The sequence below is a fragment of the Schistocerca serialis genome, chromosome 5, assembly GCF_023864345.2.
Source record: "Schistocerca serialis cubense isolate TAMUIC-IGC-003099 chromosome 5, iqSchSeri2.2, whole genome shotgun sequence".
Lineage (NCBI taxonomy): Eukaryota > Metazoa > Arthropoda > Insecta > Orthoptera > Acrididae > Schistocerca > Schistocerca serialis.
In genome coordinates, this window is record NC_064642.1 from 519,438,652 (window position 1) to 519,462,679 (window position 24,028).

Genomic DNA, 24,028 nt, shown 5'->3' on the forward strand with positions numbered 1-24,028 from the left:
ATGTGTACCAAAGCTGGTTCAAATGGATTTCAAGGTATAGGAGGAGCTTTTTACCCGTTAATTTGCTCACGTACGTACATGTCATACATATTTCACATATATTTAACATATTTATGCACATGTTCCATCTGTACTTCTAGTGAATTTCGTTCTGCAGTTCCGTTTTCAAGCAGCTCAATGTTTATGAGATCATGTCCCCTAAACAACGTGTTGTACAATGATATATTTTTGCATGTACATTCATTGGTGTATGTGAATATTATCTACAAAATGTATTGCAAATAGAGTTAGTAGTAAAAAAGTAATAAATTGAAGGGGCATGCCTGATCTGGTAGTTTTACTGCACGAACAGCGAAAGTGTAGTAAGCGATAAATGTTTTTTTCCTTTCATCGTTTTGTGGGGGTTGACAGCGAGAAAAAGTCTCGTAAAGGTTGGAAATTACATGTAAAGTTCGTTGCAAGTCACTAAGTGGTCTAAGTACTGGGATGAATATATCCTGACTACTTGCGCGTCGTGAACTAGGCTCCTCTTCCACCCCCCCCCCCCCCTAACACCTACCCCTTCGAGAGGTGGGTCTTTCTTACTCACACAGTGACTTTTTTCAGACCAGTTTACCAAGTTTGGTTGAAACTGATCCGTTGGTTTAGAAGGAGACGTGGAACGTAAATACATGCACTTTTATAATGTGTATGGATTATATATTAAGAGCTCGGAAATTACTGAACATTAAATGTTTATAAAGTTGTCTGATTTCATACCTTTTATTGTGTCCCTTTGTTTCTTGTCATTTTTAATGAGACTGCCTTTTGTCATTTTAAAACCTAATTCATTCCTTATTCTATTATTAAGCCTCACGGTTATAAATTTGAGAATATTTTTTTTTGCAGTACTGGCTTTTCAAAAATAAAATGAGTTATTCCTTTGGTAGAAATATTTCTTAGTCTACCTCTTTCGTTCCCAGATCCTAGGCTTACTACCTTTCCACTTCCACTTATCGTACGGCATTGTTCCCAGTTCATCACCGAACGTTCTCGGAAAAAACTTGTTATTACCTAAAATAGATTTATGGATAGCTTCTTGTTTTCGCGTAAAGCTTTAAGTCTATCACCTAAAGTACTTCTTGGAAATGAAGATTTCTCATGCTCTTTCTTGATTGTCATTTTAAGGGGTCCGAGTATTTTTACAGTCTCAATGTTATTTTAATCCAATTTATGTCACGACATTCCATATTTGCCTATTAAAGAAACGTGTGTTACAAATTTAAGTTTTTATGATATCTTTTTACTCCATAAAACACAGAACTGCTTTTCCCGATACAACACAAATGCACCACATTGGTATTATAACATTCCATTGTTTTTCCTTGGGCTACACATTGTCACAGCCCCCTGTAATATCTCTTTATATTCGATGAATTATTCAGATACAATTCTACCCTTGAATGACGTTTACTAATTTTCTATCTTCATACTCGCAGAATCCATGCGAAAAGTAGCTCATACAATAGCTATGCCATGAGCGCATAAGTATTCTTTGTAGTACTCTCTCTGGTGGTTGTTAAAAAAAAAAAAGAAAGGGAGCTTCCAAGATTGTCTTCGTGCCGATTAGCCTGAGCTTGGTTTGGAAGAACTGTATTCGGATTATTGAGATTTATCACAGAAGATAATTGATACGAACTGTACGATTAAAAGGAAATATATATAGATTGCTCCTTCAAATAATAGATTAGCAGACTGCCGCAAAGCACGAGCCTGCAGAGAAGAAGAATCATCGCCTGATTTCATTCTAACAAGTAAAATTTCAGAATCATTTTGAGTGACTGAGCTATGACTGTATTTCCTATCATGAATGATTGATTGCTCGAACGAATTGAGAGCTACAGAATTACGTAGAAAAGATTGGAGGAGAAATTACACCGATACAACACAAATGCACCACATTGGTATTATAACATTCGATTGTTTTTCCTTGGGCTACACATTGTCACAGCCCCCAATACAGAGAATAATGCCAGTTGTATCCACAGACACAATAAAAGTGTAACATTACCTACATCCATACAAAACACAACACTTCGATATTAATTCGTGCACCGAAAAACAAACTAGCAACAGGTAACGTATTACCACACCGAAACGCACAGTTGTTTGGTTCAAAATCGTTTGAGTAGTTTTGTTCCACCGAAGTTAATATTGCAGTGGAGCTTGGACTGCTTCTATTAGTGCTGGAAATTAGGACCAACCCTTGTCTGATATAATCCGTTGTCCGAAACTAATCGACCTTCTCTTCACACTTCCGCTGAAAATATGAGTGAAGTAACCACCATGGGCCCGTTCTGCTTTATCCAGGTACAAGCTATCAGTGATTTTCGAAGGAAAATTAAATCAAGATTGCTTGTACAGAATTTAAATTCGCCTGCTGCTGTCTATACATGCGGTGACTTCTATTCACTGAAATGAGCTAACCATACACTATCTGATCAGAAGTATATGGACACCCACATGTAACCCGGAATTGACCACTAGATTTCACGAGAGGCGCACCCGCCAGTATAAAAGGAGGTGGAAAGTATTGTGTTGTCAGTAGACAAGCGTTAGCAGCACAATGGGTCATTCATGAGAGCTCAGTGACTTCAAATAAATCCACTAGCGACATCTCAACCTTTCTGAGGCAGTCCAAATCGACTATCGGTAATGCGGAGAGTGGTTGCCAAAAATCTCATGTCAATGGAAAGATTGCCGTGCATGGCGAGTTAAAAAGAATGGGGTACAATGACCGAGTAGAACGTCGTAAGCCACGCACTTCTGTAGTCAACGTTAATCGAGGCTTGAGGTGGCCTAAAGAGCGACGCCAATGGACAGTCGATCACTAAAAACGAGTGATCTGGAATAATGAACCACGCTATACTTTGTGGAAATCAGCTGGAAGTATTTCGCTTTGACGAATGCTTGGAGAATGTTAGCTGCCATCATGTTTAGGGCTAAGAATGAAGTGCGTAGGACGCAGTGTTACGGTATGAAGGTGTTTATGATGGCCGGCCGGGGTGACCGAGCGGTTCTAGGCGCTACAGTCTGAAACCGCGCGACCGCTATGGTCACCGAATCCTGCCTCGGACATGGATGTGTGTGATGTCCTTAGGTTAGTTAGGTTTAAGTAGTTCGAAGTTCTAGGGGACTGATGACCTTAGAAGTTAAATCTCATAGTGCTCAGAGCCCTTTGAACCGTTTGTTTATGATGGTTAGGGTGTGACACCCTTGTTTCACTTAAGAAAACAGTAAATCTGAAAGGATGTGAACACATTTTACACCACTTGCACAACGCGTACAGTAGAGGAGCTGATTTGAGACGATGATTGTGTGTATCAGCATGATAATGCATTCTGCCATAAAACAGCGCCTCTGAGGTTTGTGGACAACAACATTTCTGATAAGGACTGAGCTGCCCAGAATCCCGACCTGAATCCAAAAGAATTGGGATGACTTAGAATGTAGACTTCTCCCCACATCCTAGCGTCCAACATCAGTACCTTCTGTGGCCTCAGCTCTTGAGGAAGGATGGGATGCCCTTCCTCCACAAACATTCAGATGCCTCATTGAAACAGCCATCGTTAAGGCAAGGGATGGACACTAACATGTGTCCTGAGACTTTTGATCAAATATTGTACGTCTAACTCAAGTGGGCACACTCCATAAGGGTGCTTGTGTGAGAGGATAAAGTAACACGTTAGTACTCACCTCCCCAGTGGAAGTCATAATTCCTGTTTGCATCGACTCCCATACAGTCAGGGTCGTCACTGCCTTGGTATGAACGTGTCTTCCGCCACAGACGATCCTAAAGACAAAAATACTGATTCAGTAGGATTCAGAACATTATACAGGAAAATATACAGTCATAAAGCAAACCTGTAGGGTACTTCCTGTTGACCCGAAACTTGGTTCAAATGGCTCTGAGCGCTATGGGAGTTAACATCAGAGGTCATTAGTCTCCTAGAACTTAGAACTACTTAGAGCTAACTAATCTAAGGACATCACACACAACCATGCCCGAGGCAGGATTCTAACCTGCGACCGTAGCGGTCACGCAGCTCCAGACTGTAGCGCCTAGAACCGCTCGGCCACTCCGGCCGGCTGACAGCTTTCAGTGCAATAGATATGCTCTTTTCTCCAGTTGATTCTGCTTCTCTGCACTACATATTCTTCTTTCCATTCTCCATTCGTTGTGGGACGCCTCGCCCCTCATTGGAAACTTCGTTATCAGAGTGTTGAAGACGATAAAGCACAATGTCCCTCATTTCACTCACGAGTGCAGATTAAACAGACAAGAAAAAATGTGTTGTAATACACTGCCTGACTATAAGCAATAGTATGTACTTGGAAAAGGCCAGGTGATACGGTAGATTTCTGTTAGATTACATCATGGTCAGACAGAGATGAGGAGATCAGGTGCTGGATTGTAACGCGTACCCAGGAGCAGATATAAATTCAGATCACAATGTAGCAATGATGAAGAGTAGGTTGAAGTTTAAGAGATTGGAGGAAGAATCAGTGCGCAAAGAAGCGGGATGCAGAAGTACTAAGTAATAACGAGATATACCTGAAGCTCTCTAAAGCTGTAGATACTGCAATAAAGAATAGCTCAGCAGGCAGTACGTTTGAAGGGGAATGGACATCTCTAAACAGGGCAATCACAGATCTTGGAAACAAAAACATAGGTATAAAGAAGGTAACTGCGAAGAAACCATGAGTAACAGAATAAATACTTCAGTTGATCGAGGAAAGAAGGAAGTACAAAATTGTTCAGGGAAATTCAGGAACACAGAAATAAAAGTTGCTAAGGAATGAAATAAGTAAGAAATGCAGGGAAGATAAGACGAAATTGCTGCATGAAAAAGAAATGATTGTCTGAAGGACTCACTCAGAATATAGGAACGTCAAAACAACCTTCGGTGAAATTAAAAGCAAGGTTGGTAACGTTAAGAGTGCAATGGGAATCCACTGGTAAGTGCAAAGGAAAGAGCTGATAGATGGAAAGATTACACTGAAGGCCTCTACGAGGGGACGATTTGTCTGATGTGATAGAAGAAGCAACAGGAACCGGTTTAGAAGAGATAGGGGATCCAGTATAGAATCAGAGTTTAAGAGAACTTTGGAGGACTTAAGATCAAATAGGGCAGAAGGGATAGATAATATTCCAACAGAATTTCTAAAATCATTAGGGGAAGTCGTAACAAAACGACTATTGACGTTGGTGTGTAGAATGCGACGTACCATCTGACTTTCGGAAAAACATCTTCCACGCAAAATTCCGAAGACTGCAAGAGCTGACAAGTGCGAGAATTATCGCACAATCAGCTTAACAGCTCATCCATCCACGTTGCTGACAAGAATAATATACAGAAGAATGGAAAAGAAAAGTGAGGATGTGATAGATGACGATGAGTTTGGTTTTAGGAAAGGTAAAGGCATCAGAGGTGCAGTTCTGACTACGCGGCTGATAATGGGAACAAGACTAAAGAAAAATCAAGAGACATTCATAGGATTTGTCGATCTGAAAAAGCGTTCGACTATGTAAAGTGGTACAACATGTTCGAAATTCTGAGAAAAATAGGGCTAAGCTGCAGGGAGAGATGGGTAATACACAATGTGTACAGAGCCAAAAGGGAATACTAAGATTGGACGGCCAAGAATGAAGCACTCGGATTAAAAAGGGTGTAAAATTGGAATGTAGTCTTCCGCCACTACTGTTCAGTCTGGTCATGAAAGCAGCAATGATGGAAATAAAAGAAAGATTCAAAAGTGGAATTAAAATTCAAGATGAAAGAATATCAAAGATACGATTCGTTGGTGACATTGTTTTCCTGAATGAAAGTGAGGAAAAATTACCATATCTGCTGAATGGAATGAACAGCCTAATGTGTACAGAATATGGATTGAGAGTAAACTGAAGAAAGACGAAAGTAATCAGAAGTAGCAGAAATGAAAAAAGTGAGACACTTAACATCACGATTGAAGGTGACGAAGTAGATGAAGCTAAGGAATTCCACTACGTAGGCAGCAAAGTAACCATTGATAGACGGAGCAAAGAGGACATCAAAAGCAGACTAGCATTGAAATAAAGGACATTCCTGGCCAAGAGAATTCTAGTAGTATCAAACGTAGGCCTTAATTTTGATGAAGAAATTTCTGAAAAGTACGTTTGGAGCACAGCATTGTATGGTAGTGAAATATGGATTGTGGGAAAACCGGAACAGAAGAGAATCGAAGCATTTGAGATGTGGTACTATAGACGAATGTTGAAAATTATATGGGCAGATGAGGTAAGGAATGACGAGGTACTGCGCAGAATCGGAGAGGAAAGGAATATGTGGAAAACACTGACAAGGAGAAGGGACAGGATGATAGGACATCAGTTAAGAGATCAGGAAATGACTTCCATGGTACTAGAGGGAGCTGGAGAGGGCAAAAACTGTAGAGGAAGATAGATATTGGAATATATCCAGAATATAATTGAGGACATAAGTTGCAAGTGCCTCTCTAAGATGAATAGGTTGGCACAGGAGAGAAATTTGTAGCAGACCGCATCAAACCAGTTAGTAGACTGATGACTCAGAAAAAAGAAAAAAGGAGTCTGACTCGTTCGTAGATAAGCCTAAATAAATGTTTGCTTAGACGATTTACTGAACCCTAAAACCACTCTTGCTGTACTCCTCAATACTGACCAAAATTAAACGTCGTCGTATAACAGCCTCGTAATCATACTTTACCTCAACGACATATGATGAGTTAATTTTAAGAAATAAATTAAGGTCCACCCCGTCGACGAAGCGTCTTTACGGCTAGAGCAATCATTCAGTCATATGATGATGAAAACCACAGCCTTTTTAAGGGAGAACTCTCTTACTTAAGAAAATCTCATAAGCTTCAGTCCGACGTCCACGTGTGACGAACGATTCTTCAGTAGACTAAATATTTTGCACCATTAAAAGATTTTTGTACCTACGAACTTCCAGCATGGCGGAGTAACTTGGGTCAGCGACTTCTGTTAACCAATAGAACGAAAAACCATTCCAAGTTGCAAATATTTTACTTTTTATTCATTCGATGACTAATTTGGGGCCGAGACTCATTTTCAAATCAACATAAGAATTTCGAAAGTGGCATTCCGAAGGTTTCAAAAAATGTGTAATGTACATTTACAGTGCATAATCTGAAATTTTTGACTTTGTTATGTTGATTTGAAAATGGATCTCGCCCCGAAACTAGTGATCGAATGAATAAAAAGTAAAGTATTTGCAACTTGGACTGGATTCTCGTACTATTAATTTTTATATCATAAGCAATTAATTTGCAGTTTGAAACACTATATTTCTCAGATTAGTGTATTACTGCCCTATGCTTAAGACGTGTGTGGCAGCCCAAGTTCGTCACAGCACTGTACCAATTTGAAACACTTGTTTGCTAAGTGAAATTTATTTTCTATAACTGTGAACTACCCAGCATGTTGTATGTTTCTTGGTGGTAAGAACTTTTCGTAAGTTCAAGAAAACGCAGCTCCACGCGATATCGACCGACCGCCGTGTCGTCCTGAGCCACATGCAGTTATTCGGTTGGGTTGTGGAGGAGCATGGAATGAGCACATCGCTTTCCTCGCCTCTGTCACCTTTCCAGAACTCGGAGCTGCTTCTCCAGTTTCTAGTAGCCGATCGACTGGACATGAGGATGACTTAACCTCGTTTTAGTCCTCTCACCAAGAAAAAAATCACTGGGAGAAATGCGTTCTCGACCAGATTTCTGTGTATGGCAGTCGGACACGCTGACGGGTCAGCTACAAGCCGCAAGCAGCGGCAACTATATGATTTGACCACCGGAAAGCAAATTGACCCCCTGGGGAACTACGAAGGAGGCAAGACAACTGCCCTCAGGACAGGCGGAAGTCGGTTTCTCTTCGCGTAGCGATCTCAAGCAAATCATCACCAAATACGATACGCCACCGTCTTCCCCCCTCCCTACCGCTGGACTCTCATTACAAAATCGCTCCACTCCACTGGACTCTACGTAATTCGACTTCTCGACTTGCTGCAGTGACATGAGACTTTATCGGGAGTGCTCTACCGCAAGTGATGGACTCTACAAACATTTACTCACGACCTATGTGACTGTGGCCTATATCGTGCAAATCTCTGAAATTGCTCACGTTATTATTAGATGTCACTGAGTGTGTCCTGTGGTAGACGCTGCTAATAAATTTACAAGAGAGCTATGTTAAATTAGAACTATTTTTCCATGGAAGAGAACATACGTCAGTGGTTAAAAGAAGCTGTATCATGGTTAGGTTGATAACGCCATACCATTTACATTATATAATCGATTGTGAAGTAAAAATTATTAACATCATACGACAACCACCAGTTCGGTTGCTGTAGCTGTTTTACACTTTCAGAGACAAAGCATCTTTTCTAATTATGTAATCAGTGATTTGTGGTCGTTCTGTGAGATCAAAATTACCGTTAGTTATATATTTTACATAGTTATTTTGCAGCTGCATTTTACAATTATTCAATTACTGTCATAACTATCAAATGATGACGTAGTTTCATGTAAGCACTGTTACCTATCCCTTGTCACTGTGCACAGTTGCGTTGTTAACTTTTGTTCGGTTCAACTTTTCAGTTTTTGGAATTAATTGCGCTCTTTTCAATATCAGTTCAGCACTTAGGGCTTTGTCACTGCTTGTATCTATTATGATCGTACAGTCGAGTATCGCTCTCGACAGGGGCCAAGTATTATGTATACATGTTTACCTCTGCCGTGGAGCGGCTCTGTCTGCCCAGTTTACTATAAGCAGAAGGCCGTGTCTGTTCGCTATACTTCCACCAGGCTGTCAGTAGGATGTTTATGGTCATTGTCTCTGGGTTTGATCTTTAACATCACGTACGACAATTAGCGTCTTGACTCAAGTGCAGCTCGGTGAGCATTTAGTATAAAGCTGTTATCAGTGGGTGTTGCCTATTATATTCGTTCAGGTGCTGTAGCTTTAGCCTAATTTCTTGTTTTGTTTAAGTGCAGGGAACCTGAAGGTGTTCAGCGAACGAAAACGCTTAACACAATAAATGTGTAATAAGACAGCTGAGTTGGTTTTCATTCATCATTCACAGAATAACGTTGGTTAAACGCCATAAACACATACATTATGTTATTTCAAAACAACCGAAACTGTGCATTATTTTCACATATATTTAGAGAAAATATTGAAAACAATCTCTAAATATATGTGAAAATAATGCACAGTTTCGGTTCTTTTGAAATTTAGAGAAAATATTTTAAAAACTCAGACTTCAAGAAGAATATAATAATCCCAATCCCAAAGAAAGCTGGTGTTGACAGATGTTAAAATTACCGAACTATCAGTTTAATAAGCCACGGTTGCAAAATACTAACACGAATTCTTTACAGACGAATGGAAAAACTGGTAGAAGCTGACCTCAGGGATGATCAGTTTGGATTCCGTAGAAATGTTGGAACACGTGAGGCAGTACTGGCCCTCCGAGTTGTCTTAGAAAATAGATTAAGGGAAGGCAAACCTACGTAATTAGCATTTGTAGACTTAGAGAAAGCTTTTGACAATGTTGACTTGAATACTCTCTTTCAAATTATGAAGGTGTCAGGGGTAAAATACAGGGAGCGAAAGGCTATTTACAATTTGTACAGAAACCGGATGGCAGAGTCGAGGGGCATGAAAGGGAAGCAGTGATTGGGAAGGGAGTGAGACAGGGTTGTACCCTATCCCCGATGTTACTCAATCTGTATATTGAGCAAGCAGTAAAGGAAACAAAAGAAAAATTCGGAGTAGGAATTAAAATCCATGAAGAAGAAATAAAAACTTTGAGGTTCGCCGATGACATTGTAATTCAGTCAGAGACATTAAAGGACCTGGAAGAGCAGCTGAACGGAATGGAGAGTGTCTTTAAAGGAGGATATAAGATGAACATCAACAAAAGCAAAACGAGGATAATGGAATGTAGTCGAATTAAGTCGGGTGATGCTGAGGGAATTAGATGAGGAAATGAGACACTTAAGTAGTAAAGGAGTTGTGCTATTTGGGGAGCAAAATAACTGATGATGGTCGGAGTAGAGAGGATATAAAATGTAGATTGGTGATGGAAAGGAAAACGTTTCTGAAGAACAGAAATTTGTTAACATCGAGTATAGATTTAAGTGTCAGGAAGTCGTTTCTGAAAGTATTTGTATGGAGTGTAGCCATGTATGGATGTGAAAACTGGACAATAAATAGTTTGGACAAGAAGAGAATAGAAGCTTTCGAAATGTGGTGCTACAGAAGAATGCTGAAGATTAGATGGGTAGATCACATAACTAATGAGGAGGTATTGAATTGAATTGGGGAGAAGAGGAGTTTGTGGCACAACTTGACAAGAAGAAGGGATAGGTTGGTAGGGCATGTTCTGAGGCATCAAGGGATCACCAATTTAGTATTGTAGTGCAGCGTGGAGGGTAAAAATCGTAGAGGGAGACCAAGAGACGAATACTCTAATCAGATTCAGGAGGATGTAGGTTGCAGTAGGTACTGGGAGATGAAGAAGCTTGCACAGGATAGAGTAGCATGGAGAGCTGCATCAAACCAGTCTCTGGACTGAAGACCACAACAACAACATTGAAAAAAGAACATAGTGAGTTTTATACACTGAAGTAAACAATAAACTTCTTTTCAGCAAGATTTGTATAACACTGTCTGACAATAAAAGTGAAGCATGCAGAAGTAGTAAACCAAGAGCATCTTTATGGGTTGAGAGACAATGCGATGTTGCTACAGTATTACAAAATCGAGACAAGTTTACAACGAATTTAGCAGTATCAGCCCAGTTATCACTATGGCGTTGCACCCCCTTCGACCTGTATGCATTCAGTATACGTTTCAGAAGGGTGTCATAAAGACGTTGTATCCTCTCGTGAGCAAACCTAATCCACAACTGTTGTAACTGATCAGTGATATCTTCCATAAGAGCACTAGGATGGACGTCTGAACTGGTCCAACTCATGTACTACTAGGGACAGAGGAGTGTGTCTTGCTGGCCACGTAAGTACCTCAATATCAAGGAGCCATTTGTGGGCGAACACTGTTCTGTCGAAAAATGGCGCCACGATCCTGTGACTTGCGGGGTAATGCCTGAGCATGCAAGATGTCAATGACGCACTGTTGTTGTCAGAGTTCCATCAATCACTACAAGCCGTTATCTGAAGTCATATCTGACAGCCCCCAACAGCATGACGCAGGGATTAACACCGCTGGTAAACATAGGAAGAATGGCACCTTTCTCTAGGTCGCCACCATCCGAGTTAGTGCAGAATCACGATTCACCAACGAACACAATGTGGCACTGTTCATCACAAGTCCGTACTTACCAGCCACAGCAAAACTCCAAATGCACTCATTTGTGTTGTCGCCGTAATGGCCGCTTATGCATGGGACTGCAACTGGCTGTTCGACTGCTGCTAGTCTCCGACTTATGTTCCGGGATGACATAGGATGTTCAAGGCAGTTCATTTCTTGTTCTAGGGTGGCACGTACAGATCTGAAATGGTTACTGTGTGTTTGGTGCGCAATGGTGATCCTCGCTTCTTGTGATCGGACTTGGTCAGCTGCAGTTTTGACAAAGTATATGTTTGCCCTGACATTCCAATGCAATCCAACATCGCTATATTCGAATGCAACACAAATCTTGATATCGCACGATTCGACCAGCCATCCAAATAGATACCCACAATGAGGCCCTTTTCAAACTTTGTCGGGTGCTGGTAATTCTGTCTTAAATAAGTAAGTGGCAAATCCGTATCACTCAACATCTGACGCTGTTCAGATCCCTTATATAACCTTCCATGACTAATAATAACGAAAGGCAGGCAGCTTTCATTTTTCAGTTTTATGAAGTTCTCCAGCGTGTCTCTTCCCTATCTGTATTTTCTCATATATCAATTTTTCAGTTTTATGAAGTTCTCTAGCGTGTCTCTTCTCTGCCTGTGTTTTCTCATATCTCTACCATGCCAGGAGGGCAGATCATGCTGACTGATTTTTATTCAGGTGGACCGTCTTGGTTCAGTTTTGTAGCAGGGCCAGGAAACGGCAGTTGAGTTTAATTTTTCGAATCTGATTTGGGGCGTCAGTCTGGCAGAACCTCTGTCTCCGCATATGTTCTTAACGCACGACCTAGCACTTGCTTCACTGAGGCCCAGGTGATGTTGAACCAGGGGAAAATTTTGAGCGAAGAAACCAGGCGTTGTGTCTTCTGTCTTCTAACTGGAGGAATCGCCTGGTACCATAGAAAAACGCGTCGACTGATAAATTCTCCTCTTCCAGGTTCATTTCTGTCTCTGTCCCCGGAGTCGAAGCAGGCTGGATTTTAAACAAAGTACCAGTCGCTGCGCTGGGTTCTGGTGAGTATGATGTACGACTTCTTTGTGGACTTGGAAGGTGATTTTGGATGAGAGTTAGTTCAGATTTTCGTGTTAGGCACTTTCTACAATTTTTAGTCATTTGTCAGAAGCATTATGGGGTTCTCACTAGTGATAGTGTTGCTATCTTTTAACTAGAGTCACATAGGGCCGACTTTGTTCTTCATCCAGTCACGATTCACCTCATGCATGATGATCCCGATTAACGTTCGCCCGTCCTTTTGATAAGAGCCGCAGGCAAGTTTTGATGAGTCATCCTTTACTAGGAATGGAGAACTCTGCCTTCGGTTGTTCTTTGAATGTTTGAATGTTTGTGTTGGTTGGTTGGTTGGTTGTTTGGGGAAGGAGACCAGACAGCGTGGTCATCGGTCTCATCGGATTAGGGAAGGAAGTCGGCCGTGCCCTTTCAGAGGAACCATCCCGGCATTTGCCTGGAGCGATTTAGGGAAATCACGGAAAACCTAAATCACGATGGCAGGACGCGGGATTGAACCGTCGTCCTCCCGAATGCGAGGCCAGTGTCTAACCACTGCGCCACCTCGCTCGGTAATGTTTGTGTATGAGCGTCAATGTCGAGTTGCTTAGTTCACCTAGTCCTTGCTGAATAATGATGGTTAACACTATTAAAAACAGTTTTTTTCTTACAGGACCATATTGTTAGGATTACGTGTTAAGCTGAGAAGTATGCTCCATTTTGTGAATACATGTCAATCTGAAATGAACTAAGTTCATTAAATGCTCCCCAGCCGGTCATTTTACCTCCCATGTTCATTAACCTCATTTACCTTGTAAGAGAAGAATCCTAGGAGGCGTCTGGTGAAATTTATTCCCTGAGCGATTGATCTGAAGTCCTACAGTTAAATTTCCATTGGGTGGTTTCTTTGTGACAGAAATCAGTTAACAGTAATGTGACTTAGCACATCTTGGTATTCAGTAGTAGATGAGTTTTGCTATTTGGTCATCAGAATAACTGATGATGGCCGAAGTAGGGAGGATATAAAATTTAGATTGGCAATGGAAAGAAAATTGTTTCTCAAGAAGAGAAATTTGGTAAATCGAATACAGACTTAAGTGTTAGGAAGTCTTTTCTGAAGGTATTTGTCTGGAGTGTCAATGTATGGAAGTGAACTAAAGACGATAAATAGTTTAGATAAGGAGAGAACAGAAGGTTTTGAAATATGGTGATACAGAAGAATTCTGGAGATTAAATGGGTAGATCACGTAACTAATGTGGAGGTCCTGAATAGATTTGGCGAGAAAAGAAACTTATGACACAGCTTGACTAAACCAAGGGATCAGTTGATAGGGCACATTTGAGACATCAAGGGATCACCAGTTCAGTATTGGAGGGAAGTGTGAAAGGTAAGACCAAGAGGAGGACCAAGAGATGGACACAGTAAGCAGACTCAGAAGGATGCAGGGAGCAATGGTTATTCTGAGATGAATGGGCTTGTACAGTGTAGAGCTGCGTAGAGAGGTGCGTCAAACAAGTTTTCTGGCTGAAAACAACAACAACAACGACAACAACAAACAGTTGGCGGCTTTTAACAACACTAATAAATTCTGCTGGTCATTCTACCTGTCACAGAGTAATGCAACTCTATAAGCATTTATTTACCTGCCCATGGTGTATACATATGTTAAGGTAAATAGACACCAACCATGTCTTCTGGGTGATTCACCATTTTTGTCACTCAAGAGAGATACTGGGGGCGGGCACTCACGGTATTGTGGGTGTAGTCGTAGCCGTCCGGGTTGAGCACGGGCAGCAGGTACCAGTCGGCGGCTTGCAGCAGCGACGCGGAGGCCGTGCTGTTCTCCACCAGCTGCTGCAGCGTGTACAGGGCCACGCACGGCGCCAGCCACTCGCGCGCGTGGATCGCTGAAACGCCCAAAAACCACAGGCTGCAGCCACCCGCCCATCGGGTCTCACCAGTAACAAAGCCAAGTATCAGACGGTTGCCATATTCCTTGACTTCCGGAAAGCGTTTGACTCGGTGCCCCACTGCAGACTCCTAACTAAGGTACCAGCATATGGGATTGGTTCCGAAGTATGCCAGTGGCTCGAAGACTTCCTAAGTAATAGAACCCAGTACGTTGTCCTCGATGGTGAGTGTTCATCGGAGGTGAGGGTATCATCTGGAGTGCCCCAGGGAAGTGTGGTAGGTGCGCTGTTGTTTTCTATCTACACAAATGATCTTTTGGATAGGGTGGATAGCAATGTGCGGCTGTTAGCTGAGGATGCTGTGGTGTACGGGAAGTTGTCGTCGTTGAGTGACTGTAGGAGGATACAAGATGACTTGGGCAGGATTTGTGATTGGTGTAAAGAATGGCAGCTAACTCTAAATATAGATAAATGTAAATTAATGCAGATGAATAGGAAAAAGAATCCCGTAATGTCTGAATACTCCATTAGTAGTGTAGCGCTTGATACAGTCACGTCGATTAAATATTTGGGCGTAACATTGCAGAGCGATATGAAGTGGGACAAGCATGGCAGTTGTGGGGAAGATGGATAGTCGTCTTCGGTTCATTGGTAGAATTTTGGGAAGATGTAGTTCATCTGTAAAGGAGACCGCTTATAAAACACTAATACGGCCTATTCTTGAGTACTGCTCGAGTTTTTGGGATCCCTATAAGGTCGAATTGAGGAAGGACATAGAAGCAATTCAGAGGCAGGCTCCTCGATTTGTTACTGGTAGGTTTGATCATCACGCGAGTGTTACGGAAATGCTTCAGGAACTCGGGTGGGAGTCTCTAGAGGAAAGGAGGCGTTCTTTTCGTGAATCGCTACTGAGGAAATTTACAAAATCAGCATTTGAGGCTGACTGCAGTGCAATTTTACTGCCGCCAACTTATATTCCGCAGATAGACCACAAAGATAAGAGAGATTGGGGCTCGTACAGAGGCCAATAGGCAGTCATTTTTCCCTCGTTCTCTTTGGGAGTCGAACAGGGAGAGAAGATGCTAGTTATGGTACGAGGTACCCTCTGCCACACACCGTATGGTGGATTGCGGAGTATGTATGTAGATGTAGATGTAGAAAGCTATCTTTTCTAAGAGGGACATTCAGTAAGTAATGCAATACATTGTTACATTGGCCAATTTCGGTCGAAAAATGCAGAATTTGATGTGGGACGTTGTGGAATATTCCCGCTTTAGCCACAATAGTTTCATAAGCTCCGATAGGTGGCGGCACTGTGCGTAGCCTGTAACGAAGGTGCGTTCCAAGCTCAGAGCTGTCATTGAGTTTCTTTCGGTGGAAAACTGGAGCATCGCAGATAATCATAGACGCTTGCAGGATGTCTTCGTAGACCTTGCAGCGAACAAAAGCACGGTGAATCGTTGGGCGAGGCACCTCTCATAATCGCAACAATGTCGCGCAAACCTGTCGGGTCTCCCGCTTCCCTACCATTCACATATAGCTGTGACTCTTGCAATGTTGGAACGTACCATGAAAGCATAGAATGAACGCTTTCACGACCGGATGACATGGCTGCTAGTAAACCTTTTGGGATGTGAAGTCGTGGTCCAGAAAACTTTTCTGTTCCTGACGTTTCGTCCAGAACTGCGCTGGACATCCTCAGAGGTGCTTCTCGAGTCTTGCCGACGAAACGTCATGAACAGAATTTCTTCGGCCACGACCTCACATCCCGAAAGGTTTACTAGCAGCCATGCCACAAAAATGCAAATGACCTTGTTCATGACAACGCAAGGTCTCACACAAGTCTGTGCATCAGAGAGGGACTCACAAAGCTTCGTTGGGGGTTCATCCTCAGCCACCCTACAGCCCGGGTTTCGCACCCTCCGAGTTCCATCTGTTTGGGCCAATGAAGGATGCAAGCCGCGGGAAGCAGTACGTGGATGATGGGGAGTAACCGATGCAGCAAGAAGTTGGCTCTGACATCGACCAGTAGAGTGGTACTATATGGGTAGACAGGCCCTCCCAGTATGGTGGCGCAATGCCGTCGCATTGAATGGGGATTATGTTGAAAAATAGGGTCTTGTATTCAAAAGAGTAGGGAATGATATGGTGTACTGGAATCCTGAATAAAACCAACCAGCTTTCAGAAAAAAAGTGTTGCATTTCTTACAGAACGACCCTTGTCTTTTGTCCATATTGTTTACAAAAAGGAGTTGAGGCTTAATACGAGTATCTCGTAGGCGACCTGATCGATAGAATCACAGCTGTAAAGCCACGATAATGAATTTCAAACGTTTGCTGAGTGACGGGCGAAGGGCGGCAGGTGGCAAGGAAAGCTTTCTATTATTCAATTTGTGGAAATTTTTTACAAGTGAAGAACGTGCGGAGCCGCCACGCAGTACCACGTCTCAAGGGGGGCGCGGAACAATGGTCATAGAATAAGGGACATGCTGACCGCAACCAGCAGTTGTTTAGCGGAGAATGAAGATTGAAAACTGATGGTATAAAGTCAGCCGTTGTATTGTATCCTTTAGTGAACGACAGGATTACCACTTTTGCAGAGGCAAATAATCCGTTTTCAGACAGTTAGAAGTTTATTAATACAATACGCATGTCTATAACTTTTATCAAGAGTATAGTTAATTTTGTTTTCCGCAGACATTATTGTGTGAGAAAATCACTTCGCCTTGTTTTCAGTCAGTTTACTCATGTACGGTAAAGGAAGATATTCCGCGGTGCAGCTAATTTCGTGATATTTATTTCTTAACCCGCAGGTACCATACCTACTGAAGGTTCAACACACCACTTTGGCTTTTAGTCTCTTGGGACATTATTGTTGTCAGATAATGTTGAGCTAGCTGACCTCTTCTAATCATCTTACTACTATCACGAAATTACCCACGAAATTGCCGACCAATGTCCATAATACTTGATGATCGTCGTTTAAATTCCATTTTTACTTGTAGCATAAAAATTGTTACATTTCCATGTTTGTTTGCATGGTCATCTTTCGCAGCAGCTGTTAAAATCAGTTATTACAGGCATTTCCGTCTTAAGCTTACTACAGTTTCATTAAAGAGAATTTTATACCAGACGAATTTCGCTTTTCTTTATAAAGCATCTTCCGTGGTTATTTTGCAAATTGAATGCATATGTTTGACATTTGTGGTTGTTTTAGATAAAAAACGGTTTTCTGTTTATAAAGTTGGAGCATAAATTTATTACTTACGGCGTTTCTTTACATATTCTCCAAACAACTGCTTCTTCCCTCCGTGTTAGCAGCGGGTTTCACAACTACACTTGGCAGTTTTTGCCATTCTGCAGTATTTCTTGCACTCCATTTGAGTTATTTAATTTGCACTCCAACGTTATAAACAGAAGGCTGTTTTTAATCTAAATACAATCAAAAATCTAAAAACATACGTATCCAGTTTGAGGAATAACCATGGAAGATGCTTTTTATATAAAAGCGAAACGCGTCATGTGTAAAAATTCACTTTAATTAAATTGCAGTAAGCTTAAGACGGAAAAACCACTAATAACTTATTTTAACAGCTGCTGCGGAAGATGGCCACGCAAACAAACATATTATGGACGCCTTGTCAGACATTTTCAAGTGGCCTCTGTATGAAGTTTCAAATAATGTACCTCAACCTGCATAAAACTGTCCAAGATAGTTTAGCAATATTTGTAGGTCAAATAATATTATACCTAAATACATTAATGTACAGATTAAAAACAGTGCTGCCAGTGCACAGAAAACGAAACAAATAGTTCAAAAAATTTTCCTAAACAGCGAAATCAAGTCTCTCTATGACAAAAAGCACACCCCAAATTGGGAGCTGTATAATGCATATCTTAATCTCCCATCTTGTTAGTAAGGTTGAAAACCGAACATATACTGTGATAGAAAAAACGAAAAAACTCACAGAAGAAAGATTGCAAATTTAAAAGCTAAACAAACACCCGAGGCATCCACAAATTACATCAAATGTAACGAAAAATATCACTTCCATCCAAGGTTGATCAACCTCGGTGATATTGCTTTGAATAAAAAAGAAATAAAACTTCTCGAAAAATGTCTGAAATATGATGTAAACAGACAAATAGATCAAAAATACATCGAAAACCTCATAGTTGAATCAGAAAGGATTCTCACACAGGAAAACAGAAACGAAAGAAATGAGGTAAATACTGGTCTGACGAGAGAGCTAGTCAGCAATGATATCAAAAACATAACAACACAGATGAAAGAAAACACAGGAAAAAAAAACAATACAGACTCCATAACACTGACAAAACTTAAAAATAAACTAGTGCAACACAACACTAACATCACTAGGACAGATAAAGGAAGCTCAGTGGTTCTCATGGACAAAAAACAATGCATCAATAAGACACAAGAGTTCATCACAAAAAATAAAATTACGAAATTAAAATCAGCTCCAACAAACAGATCACAAACGAAGTTGAGAAACACTCCAAAAAACATTGAACATACTCGTACACTAGAAAAAAAAGGAAATAGCTGTAGACACCTTCCCTGAAATGCCAACCAAAGCTACACAAAAAAGACCTCCTTCTCAGAGTCTATATCTATGTGAATAATTATATAAACGCTCCCAATTACCCACTTGCAAGATATATGTTGAAAATCTTATCAGAAAACTACAAATTACAAGAGGACAGAGCTATAAGAAAACACCACACAATTGATACATTACATAAAAGACATACATGTTCCAGACACAACCACCTCAATGTAATTTGATGTTGAAAATATCTATTCCAATATAGCATTAACTAAAGCAATAAATAATATAGAACAAAATCTTAAGAGACATAGCACACTTCCATGTGCATACGTCAAATAAATAGTCAGTTCAATATGGAATTACATTTACAAAGTGAGAGGTTACCAGTGATATCCCCGGTGTCCAAAACCACAGCAAACATATTTATGAATTATGTAGAACAGGTTATATTAACAAAATTCTCCCAAATACCTATACTGGATTAGATATACGGATGACTTCTTGTGGCTGACAGAAGAACCGAGCAATAAAATTGACCAGTTACACACAGACATAAATTTTATTCCAGATAGGATACATTTTACAATATAGAAAGAGCAGAATAGGCAGTTAAATTTCTTGGAAATCGCCATAAAGATCCAAAACAATCAACACACGTTTCGCATATGCCAAAACTGATAACAACAGACACAGTTATATATGAGACATCACAACACCCAAACTCTCAACAGCAAGCAGCACCTAGATACGTGCTCCACAGACTAAACACAGTACCATTAGATACAGACAATTACCAAAAAAAATGAATGCCATAACATAAATAGTCACAAACAATGGATACAAAGAAAACTTAGTAACAAAGCTGAACAATAAAATCAAGAAACAGAAAAGAACAAACACTCAGCTGTCACCAAGATAAGGAGAGAATTCCAAACAAGCAAACACACAAAAATGCAAGAACAGGAACGACACAAAGTCAGAAAGAAACATTAAACAAAAGATGGTACACAATGACATACAATCAGAAATATTCATAGAATATACAATTTTCAAAAAACCAAGGCACAAAAATAGCCGACCAAACCAACAATTCAAAAATGCTTCCCAAAAACAACGGGAAAACCGTTGTATACCTGAAATCAGGAATATACCACATAAAATTCAATACTTGGGATGGAAGACATGTAGGTCAAACCAGAAGGATTTTTGACACCAGGTATAAAGAACATGTAAGAACATGGAAATATGGGACAAATCATTGAGCTTTTGCAGAACACTTACACCAACCACCAACATAAAATATCACCAAAGAGACACACGTTGAAACTATATGAATAAACAACAACAAAAAACATCTCCTCACCTCACAAGAAAACTGCCACATTCAAAAAACCATAACAGAAAAGAAACAACTCATACATGATCAGATCAATCTGGAAAACCACACACTCTTTAAACTGTTGACCACTTAATATAAAATTAAATACACACATACAACCACAGGCTCCATTTACCACTACCGTCTCATTCCAGGTTGTGTCCTCTAATCACCATCCACGCCCATCCCCATAAAAAATAATCGAACCTGAATTCGCAGTTACCCTCTCCCCAATCACCGCACACACCTCTGCCAAACATACAAGATATTTTCACTAATTACCACTAAGTCACGCGCGCGCGCTTGCACGCACGCATCAAACACGTTCACCCTCCCTCACCTTCCAATCCCTCTCTTCCTCCCTCCCCCTCGCATGCACAAATTTAAAAAAAAATTAAAAAATTAGACTTAGTTTCACAGGTTGGCAACGCTCACGGCCTACACGAAAACAAACGAACAGACGTAAATACAGTAACACTGTTCAGAGTCACATATAACTTCAGCTCAATTTGCAAAAGCAAGATGAAGAGTAAATAACACAAATGCAGCCCACGAAATACTACAGAATGGCAAAAACTGCCAAGTGTATATGTGAAACGAAGTCTTTCGGCATCAACCACTGCAGGAAGGAAGGAAGAACTAGTGGTTTAGAAAATATGGAAAGAAACACCGCAAGCGGTTTGCACTCCAACTATGTTAACAGAACGCCATTTTGAATCTAAAACAACGAAAAATGTACACACGTATGTATCCAATCTTCAAAATAATCACGGACGATGCTTTATAAATACTAGCGAAACGCATTTCATGTGAAATTCTCTTTAATTAAACTCCAGTAAGCTTAAGACCGAAAAACCAAAAATAACTGATTGTTACATTTCTGTTTGTAGTTGATCCTATTTTTATGATATGTAAGGGTCAGTCTAAAGAAAACCAGATAGATGGACGAAAATGTGGGCGGTCGCACGTGTTGCCATGGTTGTTTCGACTAGGCTGTAGAAGTTACGCTGGGTAGCCCTTACACATCTCCATACAGCACCCAATTCTCCCCACACTCTCAAGCAAACACCTTGCTGCACAAGTAAACGTGTTGTAAGTAGGGTGTTTACATTTTTATATTGGTAACGCCACGTAGCGCTCTGTATGAAAATCACTGGCTGCGCTGTGTGCAGTCTGTGGCTGGTTTGCATTCTTGGAATTTGCTATCGTAGTGTTGGGTAGTTGGCTGTTAACAGCGCGTAGCGTTGCGCAGTTGGAGGTGAGCCGCCAGCAGTGGTGGATGTGGGAAGAGAGATGGCAGAGTTTTGAGAGAGGACGATCTGGACGTGTATCCATCAGAGAGAGTAAATTTGTAAGAGTGGATGTCAGGACTGGTATATATATATATATATATATATATATATCATTTGCTAACTATGCCTGTCAGTAGTTGGTAACTTCAGTAGTTAGAATCTTTTATTTATCTGGCAGTATTGGCGCTCGCTGTATTGCAGTAGTTCGAATAATGAATATTTTTGTGAGGTAAGTGATTCATGAAAGGTATAGGTTATTGTTAGTCAGGGCCATTCTTTTCTAGGGATTATTAAAAGTCAGATTGCGTTGCGCTAAAAATATTGTGTGTCAGTTTAGTGATGATCAGAATAAGTAAAGAGAGAAATGTCTGAGTGCGTTCAGTTTTGCACAGCTGTTTGAAAATCAAATAACATAGGGGATTTACCAGCACAATCATTCATAAATTTTTCTAAAGGGACGTTACAGTGTCTGTTGGTAGTTCTGACACGCTCGTCCACCGGTTGTGTGGTTGCTCATGAGTTGGTGCTGGAAGTGTTTCAGCAAAATATTCAGCAAAGTCTGCTTTGCAGAACTTAGTGAAAAAATGGCGCGAAAACTGTTGAAGAGCTGTATTCCAGGGAAGCTACGAAACGACGCAATATTTTCAGTGATGTAGTTTGATCACTCAAGGTGCTGGTGTTGATGGTCTAGTGCTAAGGTGCGATCCTGGAGACAGTAAGATCGCGGAATTTTCCAGTCTGACTTTTGCGTTGCCTTCACGTCTCAATGATGTGAAGATATATCAGGAACGACACGTGGTTCAGATTCCATGTTAAACTGTAGTCTCCCTTCCCCTGGTAGGATCATTGGGATAGGTTAGGGGCCCCTTACCTAATACTGATACATTTATCCTTCTTCATTATCCCTGGAAGTTATGTTAACCGGGGACCTACACTACTGGTCATTAAAATTGCTACACCACGAAGATGACGTGCTACAGACGCGAAATTTAACCGACAGGAAGAAGATACTGTCATATGCAAACGATTAGATTTTCAGAGCATTCACACAAGGTTGGCGCCGGTAGCGACACCTACAACGTGCTGACATGAGGAAAGTTTCCAACCGATTTCTCATACACAAACAGCAGTTGACCGGCGTTGCCTGGTGAAACATTGTTGTGATGCCTCGTGTAAGGAGGAGAAATGCGTACCATCACGTTTCCGACTTTGGTAAAGGTCGGATTGTAGCCTATCGCGATTGCGGTTTATCGTATCGCTACATTGCTGCTCGCGTTGGTCTAGATCCAATGACTGTTAGCAGAATATGGAATCGGTGGGTTCAGGAGGGTAATACGAACGCCGTGCTGGATCCCAACGGCCTCGTATCACTAGCAGTCGAGATGACAGGCATCTTATCCGCATAGCTGTAACGGATCGTGCAGCCACGTCTCGATCCCTGAGTCAACAGATGGGGACGTTTGCAAGACAACAACCATCTACACGAACAGTTCGACGACGTTTGCAGCACCATGGACTATCAGTTGGGACACCATGGCTGCGGTTACCCTTGACGCTGCATCACAGACAGGAGCGCCTGCGATGGTGTACTCAATGACGAACCTGGGTGCACGAAAGGCAAAACGTCATTTTTCCGGATGAATCTAGGTTCTGCTTACAGCATCATGATGGTCGCATCCGTGTTTGGCGACATCGCGGTGAATGCACATTGGAAGTGTGTTTTCTTCATCGCCATACTGGCGTAACCCCCGGCATTATGGTATGGGGTGCCGTTGGTTACACGTCTCGGTCACCTCTTGTTCGCATTGACCGCACTTTGACCAGTGGACGTTACATTTCAGATGTGTTACGACCCGTGGCTCTACCCTTCATTCACTCCCTGCAAAACCCTACACTTCAGCAGGAAAATGCACGACCGCATGTTGCAGGTCCTGTACGAGCCTTTCTGGATACAGAAAATGTTCGACTGCTGCCCTGGCCAGCACATTCTCCAGACCTCTCACCAATTGAAAACGTCTGGTCAATTTTGGCCGAGCAACTGGCTCGTCACAATATGCCAGTCACTACTCTTGATGAACTGTGCATTCGTGTTGAAGCTGCATGGGCAGCTGTACCTGTACACGCCATCCAAGCTCTGTTTGACTCAATGCCTAGGCGTATCAAGGCCGTTATTACGGCCAGAGGTGGTTGTTCTGGGTACTGATTTCTCAGGATCTATGCACCCAAATCGCGTGAAAATGTAATCACATGTCAGTTCCAGTATAATATATTTGTCCTATGAATACCCGTTTATCATCTACATTTCTTCTTGGTGTAGCAATTGTAATGGCCAGTAGTGTAGAAACGACGGAGAGGTTCCGTCCCCGCCGCAGTCGCAGTGGTCCGCAACCCCATGACGACTACCGCTGTCCCACTTCACCCCTCCGCCGCCTCA

At 41.4% G+C, this 24,028-nt stretch overlaps 1 protein-coding gene across 1 annotated transcript in view; it reads right to left on the bottom strand.

Annotated features, from left to right (window-relative positions):
* Positions 1-24,028, bottom strand: part of LOC126482056 (carboxypeptidase B-like) — a 139,546-nt gene that overhangs the window by 40,266 nt on the left and 75,252 nt on the right. Inside the window, exons 5-6 of the mRNA XM_050106032.1 lie at positions 14,190-14,347; positions 3,736-3,832 (exon numbers count right to left, since the gene is read on the bottom strand). Coding sequence (XP_049961989.1) covers positions 3,736-3,832; positions 14,190-14,347 — 255 coding nt within the window. The remainder of the gene's footprint in view (positions 1-3,735; positions 3,833-14,189; positions 14,348-24,028) is intronic.